This window comes from Brachyhypopomus gauderio, chromosome 9 (genome assembly GCF_052324685.1).
Source record: "Brachyhypopomus gauderio isolate BG-103 chromosome 9, BGAUD_0.2, whole genome shotgun sequence".
In the NCBI taxonomy this organism is placed as follows: Eukaryota; Metazoa; Chordata; class Actinopteri; order Gymnotiformes; family Hypopomidae; genus Brachyhypopomus; species Brachyhypopomus gauderio.
The window spans coordinates 5,681,299-5,689,974 of NC_135219.1; the positions used below are offsets into that span (position 1 = coordinate 5,681,299).

Consider the following 8,676-nt stretch of genomic DNA (forward strand, 5'->3'; position numbering starts at 1 on the left):
TAATCTCCCGACCCCCCCCCCCCCCCCCTCAACAAAAAACTCATCGGATCTACACGATTCACGTTGGTCACCCTTTTCAACTTCAAAACGGCGAATTTCGCCAAAAGGTGACAGATTTTCATGCCTGATTATATCGAGATCGATCGCCAGTGGTTGGCGCCAGAGCGAACTAGTAACTCATAGATATGGATCAGAGATAAATAAACTTTATCTCAGTTTAAAGTTTAAACTTATAAACTTTATCTCAGACCCTCGCCACTTGCGTGCGCTGCAGTGACTTCGCGGGCTACCGTTGCATTGTGGGGAATGTAGTGTTTGTGCGTGCAAAACACCGTTGGGCGGCTGTGGCCTGCGGGCCGGTTCTAATAGTAATTAAATATCATCCAGGGGGCCATAGATAATCAATTCGCGGGTCGGATCTGGACAGTTTATCCCCGCTTTCATGTAGTGTACTGGGATACTGCTTTTCCCGATCTTTTTGCCGTTATTTTCAACGCTCATGCTGCTTTCAGTGTGCTCCTCTTGAACGTATATACGGAAGTAAGGCGGGAGTTTGTCGACGTCACATCAATACGACATCAGTGATTGGTCAAATTTGCGGGAAAGTTGCGGTGATTGGCTGAAGTTGCAACACCGCCCTGAATTCGCGGGGTTTGCTTGAAGTTGCGTTGAAGTTGCAAATCGCAACATCGCGACTTTCTGGAGGGTCTGGTAAACGTTAGTGGTAAACGTTGTTGCCGGGACGCCAGGAGAGAATCCAGTGCATGTTTATGTTCACGTTTCTTCGTGCGGTTCTCGCTCCACATTCTGGGGCTTTTGGACTTTCTGTGTGGGAAAACTGTGGACACTGCATTGTGTTTTAGTCTATGTTTAAAACCAACAGCATCCGTCAACTCTCTCACCAGTTGGGCTCTACTGAATGACTCAAACACATCGGGACTGAAGTGATGAGAGCAGAGCCGTGGGACTTTTGGTAATTCTGTTCGTCCACACACTGCTTCCCAAATTTTTCTCCTCTTTTTATCTTTGGGAAAACTGTGAAGACTACTATCAGTCTTCCCACTGTCTTTCGACTGGAAATAACATCCAATGACAACACAGTGTGGCATGGTTTTCTTTAAGGTAGCTTAGCTAACTAACATTAACTCCTTCCAACCGCAGTCAAATTTAGCACGCAGCAACCATTTGACATAATCTACCCAGCAGGCATTGCGCGTCAGAAAACATGGCTGCGCCCATATGTCAAATATTTCGAATAAAAGCGTTGATTTGTAAATAAATCTACTGCTTTTGTAATTTTTTACAACATGTCTTAATTATTTAGATTAATTACAGCATATTAAGGTTTACAAGTGTTACCAGCTGGGGTTCCCTTTAAGGAAGTCGACTGCGACTCATCTTCGCTGAGTTGTTTGGTCTTTCAAGCGGTCAGCCGGTATCGTGGTTTTTCATTGTGTTACTTTCTCTTCCTTCTCTACAGTGTTTTTTCTCATCGCTATCCCCTGTCTTTTCGAGTTTTCACTCCTGCGTCCTTTGGACCATTCTCAAGTTGTCCCCCCACTATATTCCTCCTATCCAGTTTTTAGTTTTATTTAGGAAGGGTTTTTGTTTTTTGCCACATTTGGCTTTATGGTCAGTCCTTCCCTGGCAGTTTTTGTTTCCTTGCCTTCTCTCTCTCGTATTCGCGTTGATCTCATTCCGTGTTGTTTGATTTGTTATTTCCATTGCTCCTGTTCAGTTGATTTCCTTATTCGCGTTGATCTCAGTCCGCATTCCCCAGTTGAGGGTTGTTTATTTATTTTCCTTTCTGGTTATTTGCATCGCGTCATCTCCATTCCGCATTTTTCTAGTGTATCTCATTTTCTTATTTGTGTACTTACCTCGCATCGAGTCCTCTCTGTGTTTTCCTCAGTTCTCCTCGGTTTTTTTTTTTTTTTTGTTCAAGGGTGTTTTTCTTTTTTTCGCTTTTCCCGCATTCCTTTCTGACGGAGGTTTCAGTTCATTGTTTTTTGTTGTTTGTGGTTGGCTTTTGGGTTCCTACAACAAAACTGCAAGCGGTTGTGCGCGTTCGCACACCCCCGCTTAACAGATTCAGTACGAATAAAGAAAAAATGAAGGGATCAATTAAAGGGATCAATTAAAATGGGTGAAGTTCTCTTCCAGTGCAAATTACTATGCCGATAAACCCCAAGTATCATATCTGTAATTTGCTAGTTGCATGCCAATAAAGGTATACGAGTAAAATAAATCACTCTTAACATTCTGGAAATGTATGCTTACTCATTGAAAGCATCCGGACACTAAGCCATTTTTGCTGATTTTTTATACAAAATATGCCAGTAATCCAGTAGTTTAATTAATAATAAAATATCTTCAGCAGACAAGGTGTGTGTAAATGACCAAATTAATCAAAACTATATAAAAAAAGAGGGAAAATGAGGCATACTACTATTTAAATACAAAATTGTCAGGGCTGGCTCGGGTGTCATTCCTCCGGCAACCACTAGAGGCACCCGCGTCAGCCCTAGACTCAATCGGTGCAATCAGTAGTGATCCGTCTCAGCTGTTGCCATGGCTTCTTAAAGGAACCTGTTGAGACGGATCTCTGCTGAATCGTTTTGGTCATGCCAGTATGTTCTCAGCCAGTCTGTGCTTTCTCTTTGGTTGCGTTATGAATCAAGGTGTCTTGTCACCTTTCTCTTTCTTACAATCCCTTTACTTATTCGAGTCTCTATCTCCTGTGTCGCTTCCTGACCCATCTCAAGTTTTCCTTCACCTGCATTTCATCCCCCTGCCGGGTCTGCCAATGTCTCTGGAGACAGCGGACCTCCTCTTCAGGCATGTTTTCAGACAATTTGGGTTGCAAGAAGACATCGTGTCTGATGGGGGGGGTCCAGTTCAAATCGCATGTCTGGAGGGAATTCCTCAGCAAGCTGAATGTGACAAGTATGCTTCACTTCCGGTTACCATCGTCAGGCCAAAGGTCAGGTGGAGCGAGCCAAGCAAGAGCTCATTCGCTTCTTGAGAGCTTACTGCCACAACACAGCCACTCCCCCTTTCCAATTCACCTATCTATTCCATCATCACTGGCACATCACCGGTCTCTCATCAGTCTCACACCCTACTTTAGCCCACAGGTCCAGCACGCCAATGCTGTGCATTCCTTGAGCATAGAGGAGTGAGCCTGCCTGTGACATTTTCCTCCCGGCTGCCAAGTTACAGACTCTTTGTCTCTATGGCGATTACTCTTCGTTTGCTCAAATCAAATCAAAGTATTGACGGTTGCCCACCTTTGCATGGTCAACACCTTCCTTTGTTTGTATGATCCTCTGAAGTCTTAACCCTAATGTGACAACTATGAACCACACCACCTAATGTTGATTCCCCAAACGCTCTCACTTTCATCCCACATTGACCCCTCCTTAAAAAACATAATTCTCATGAGATTTCATCCTCATGATGACATCATGTGAATAAACATATTAATCAAAATAGTGGGTGTGAGCATGTCATACTCTACAAGTCATTGCTGCATAGTACAGTACACTATCTACATGAGCTTTGAATCTCCATGAGGTTGAACTGTTATCTTGGCAGCTTCTGCAAATATTTGAATTTGGGCAGTCTGAGCTATCTGAGGGGATCTGAAATTGGATACAACTTGTAAGTTGTTCTCATGAACTTTATGGAAACTAACCAAACTGATCACTGTGTCCAGTTTTCCTGTCCAGAGAGAACTATATCTACTGCAGAATATGTGATACTGTATTTGTGTGTAGCAGCTGTTGTTCTGCTAACAGTATGTGGGAACCTGCTTGTCATAATCTCTGTGTGTCACTTCAAGAAGCTCCACACACCAACTAACATGCTCATCCTCTCTCTGGCTGTTTCAGACTTTTTTGTTGGACTTTTTGTAATGCCATTACATTTAAGCCGTTTAACCGAATCCTGCTGGATTTTTGGAACAACTGTCTGTCTGTTTTTTGCTTTGGTCACCTTTTCTATTACAGGCATATCAATATATAATGTTGCTCTTATTGCAATTGATCGGTATTTTGCCATCTCTGACCCTTTTCTCTATATTGAAAAAGTGTCTGTTAGTAAAATTTGCATTGTGATTTTGTTTATGTGGTTTTTATTAATGTCTTATACCTCTGCACTGCTTTACTTTAATGGAATCTTGACAGGCCTCATAATGTGTCCTGAACAGTGCCTGATTGTGTTACAAGAGATTTGGTCTCTGGTTGATCTTGTGTTTGTTTTTGTTATTCCCTGTTCTGCTATAATCATATTTTATGCTATGGTTTTTTTTATTGCCAGGAAACATGCCACTGCCATTAGAGATATTGTTCAGAGTAAAACCTCAAAGAACATGGCAGACTCAATGAAATCTGAGAGAAAAGCAGCAAAAGTTCTCAGCATTTTAGTGGTTGTGTTTGTAGCCTGCCTGTTACCTTATTTTGTTAGTACTTTAATAAGTAATGTAATAGAATCACAATCAATTCATAATTTGGTAATACTTGTGTATCTTAATTCTACTATTAATCCACTGATTTATGCATTGTTTTACCCATGGTTTAGAAAGTGCCTTAAGGTAACTTTAACTCTTCAAATATTCAGAACAGATTCTGCATTGATGAATGTTCATTAAATGCTACCAAAGGGATATTATAAGAGTTTGCAAAAAAAAAATTTAAGCATGGAGTGTGGATCAGGAGAGTTTGCTTTGTGTCTAGTCCATCAGTGTCCAGTGTTATCTTTAAATGATCAGTGTTGGCAAAGTATGTGCTGGTTGCGAATGAAATCTAGCCAAAAACTTGAATTGCTGAGTTAGTGTGTAAATGTCACAGTCCACAGGGGAGCTGGCTCCCATTCACTCTAGTAGGAAATAGTATTTTAGTAGTACTCCATCTCCCGTTCACTCTTGTAGGAAATGGTATTTTATTTGCATTACCTTATGAAACAACTGCTTAGCATTTAAGAATCTTGGAGACAAACAAAGCATTAACAGATATATTATGGTGGGCACAGTCTTGCAATGACTTGCAGCATAGAATGTAAGAGAGACAACGGAATGTCTAAAAGTACACCGATGAGCACAGATGTGAAAATGGTGAAAGGGTACTGAGAAAACAGAGTGGGCACACTTGGTGCAGAATAACAGTCAGGCAGTTTTTTGGAGAGACAGGCAGACAGTTTTCAGACATAGGGAGTTTCCATGGTTAAGCAGAAAGGGTGGGGGCCACACTCAGTTTAACTATAAAGAAGGGGCAGAAGTAGTCTGTTTTTGGGGAACCTACACAGAGAGCTACACGCTGAGCACAGAGTAGAGTACCTTAGGCTTTTTGTCACGTTACGGAGGGCTACCTGCCGGTCGCCCCCATCCACAGTGGCAGTTGTCCTGTTTTTTTGCATTGTGTTCGTCCCTCAGGTGGGCGGGGTCTATGAGCCGCCTCACTTGATGGTCGTTTGTCTGTCTATATTGGCGCATTTCCACTAGGGCCTGCTTGGCGCGGTACGGTTCGGTACGGGTCGATTCGCAACGGAACGGTACGGTCGCGTTGTGTTTCCATTACAATGGTGAACCACCCCAATGTGGGTGGAGTCGCTGTTGGCGCGCGGGTTGTAGTGTCGTGACATCATTTGTATACGACCACAACACCGGTCGACGCCCCTTAACACATAGCATTATTGTATCTTATTTATCTTTATCTTCATTATTGTATGTGGTTGCTCTAATTATTGATAATAATTTGGTATTACTCAGACAGGCTGAACACACCCTGCATAAAAAGCATCAGTCATACAATCAAATGAAATCAAACTTTATTATGAAATATAGATATTTAAAGTACAACATATGTAAATAATATAGTTATAGTTTTAAAAAAGTGCAAAAAGCAAATATATACGTATAGCTTTATATGAAATAAATATTTATAGTACTACAAGCAACATTTTGTGTGCTTTTACTGGCGTCTGTCTCGCATGGTGTTCACAAGTTCGCCAAGCACCCCGAGGAAAGCCCGGTTGAAGGAAACATTTTCCGCCAACTCCGCTCGCCTCGTCAGTGGAAGGGGAATCTTGAACGTAAAAAATAACAAATATTAAACACAAGCATTCCCGTGAAAGCAACAGCAATATAGCGTAACTGCACAAAATGTGTAGCACGTCATCGCTGCTCATGCTGTGTTTATGGCTACAGCTAACTAGCAGCTAGCAAGGCTAAGAGCTAGCTATTGTACAGTAGTGACTGTGGTGGTAACATTAACTACAAACACAGCTCTAAATTCCTGCGTTTACAATAGATGCGTTCATATTACGTTCATATTACATCTTTTACGAGCCTAGTAGTAAAACTGTGAAATCACAATACACTCACCATTCTCCGTGGCCTCCAGCACTGACAATGTCCAGCACGTTTTCTCTTCCGTTACTGGCTGGCCGGTGACCGTATATGACATCCATTTGCTGGAACCATTTCCAGTCTTTGCGGTTTGCTCCGCTGTGTCCGTTATGGTCCTTCACCGCCCGGTAATCGCGTTAAGCTTTTTTAGCTTGGACCGACCGGCACTGCTGAACGGACCGCTGGTAGCCATGAGTGGCCATTAGCGCGGAAACCTCGCTAAAAACCTTTACATTTCTAGTGGCCCCGTCCAGTTCACCCTGGATTTTTTGATCGCTGATTATTAACAGAAAGGTTTGTACCTCGGCGTTTGACCAGGGAACAGACTTCGCTCCTTGGGTTTTAAAAATGGCTGAGGAGTCCATAGCAAAGCGGAGGAGTCGCTCTCCTGACGCAACCTGTGACGACACTCCCTGGCCAATCAGTGTCATGCTGTTACTCCACGTCACAGAACTGTACCGCTTCGGAACGGTTAGAACCTCGAGCGAGTCGGTACGAAAAAAGTACCCAAAGGGGCCGGCTCACAGGGTCCTGGTACTAATGGAAACACTCACAAACCGTCGCGAATCGAACCGTACCGCGCCAAGCAGGCCCTAGTGGAAATGCGCCATATATGTCTTGTCTTTGTACCAGTTGACTGCTGGTTATTATATCCTTAATTCGGATCGAGTCATGGGTTTTTGGATTGCACAAGTTCTTCATTAAACCCTCCTTTTTCCCTGAGACTTGGCATGATTGCTTCCATATTTCGCACTCCCTGCCCGTCACAATTTTGTTGTGTACTCCCCAGAGATCTCTGTATTAAACTGCTCTAATAAAAGGTCAAAAGACATAAGACTGAGGTTTTCTTTTGCATCAACGAACATGCTACGCTAGGTAGGAGGAGGACAAAGTACAACACACCCTAGTAGAGAGAGATCCAATACCAAGTAAATGCAGGGCCAGTATCGCCAATATTGATACCGATACTTTTTAATATTTAAGCTTCATAGAGCCAAATGATCCAAATTTCACTAAACATTGTTTGTGACTATTTTTTATTATCACAACATTTGTGTTTAGAAACAATGGAACAGTAACAAAATAAATAATACAAAAAACAAATTTGCGTATACAAATATCACTCAACACAACAAAATTTCCTGAGGTAGAGGGCTAACAAACCACAATACAAGAAAATTAACACACCACAACAAATACTGTCAACAGTTTCAAACTTATTTTTTCTCTCAAGTTGAACAATACAAGAAAATAATACAAAGAATAAGGAATGTCTTCCTGGGAAGGAATGTTGTTCCTGGCTTTAAACAAAATAAAAAACAATAACTGAAAATTGAATTAAAGTAAATATAAAGAAAGAATATGTTAAGGGTGTTTATACATTTATTTGTCCACATATATACTGTGGGCCCTCCCCCCTGTTGAAAACAAAGAATTAGAGGTTTTTATTTATTAGAGTTTTGCAAGTTTGCTCAGACAGGGGAATGTTGGTGCATTGTTTTTCCACCAAAGTAGTGGATCCTGGTCCCTTGTCATAGGCCTTTCTTCTGTGTATCTGCGCATTTAAATTACAGCATCAGTGCTAGGTCTCCGGTGGTGCTGAGACAAGCGGACAAATTCAGAGTCAAATTCTGCCCAAATCCCACCTTTTGCTGCAGATGTAGAAGTTGCAGGAGCTGGTGGCAGAACTTGTGGAACAGCTCGTGACAGAGTAGGTGGTAGTTGAAGGAGGTGCTGAGTTCTGACTCATTGACTGCATCTCTGTGACTAGGCGAGCCTTTACAGGCTCAACATTTGATAAGTCACGGAACCCCATGTTTTTGAACATGATGTCCAAGTAAGTGCTGACAGCAAGACCATAAAATGTTTCTGTGGTCCTGAAACGACAGTGACATTGAACAGACAGCTCAGCAGCTAGCTTGCTGCCTTCTCCCTCAAACACAGATAGGGTTCTTTGAAGCAGTGACACCAGGGGTATGACTTTTGACTTGTCATGCTTATTCCCCTTTGTCTATTAAGTCCCCTCCCCCCTTGCGAATGGTTCTCTGTTGTGCATTTTCAACGTCTGCATTTGTTTCCCCTGACAGTCCTATCTTCCGATATATGTTGGTTTAGTGCAGCATTCATGGAGGGGAAGAACCCTCCGTTGGTTGTAGCGTTGTTTTAGTGTAGCGTTCATGGAGGGGAAGAACCCCTCCATATTTAGTACCTTTCTTTTTGGTACAACACAGTTGACCGAAGCTACTAAAATCCATTGATTTCCAGGCTCA

At 42.3% G+C, this 8,676-nt stretch overlaps 1 protein-coding gene across 1 annotated transcript; it reads left to right on the forward strand.

The window, feature by feature from the left end:
• The first annotated feature begins 3,676 nt into the window (after positions 1–3,676).
• LOC143523650 (trace amine-associated receptor 13c-like) lies at positions 3,677–8,173 on the forward strand. Its single transcript, XM_077018207.1, has 2 exons — positions 3,677–4,642; positions 8,138–8,173. The coding sequence occupies exons 1-2, from the start codon at positions 3,677–3,679 to the stop codon at positions 8,171–8,173; spliced, it is 1,002 nt and encodes a 333-aa protein (XP_076874322.1).
• The last annotated feature ends 503 nt before the right edge of the window (positions 8,174–8,676 follow it).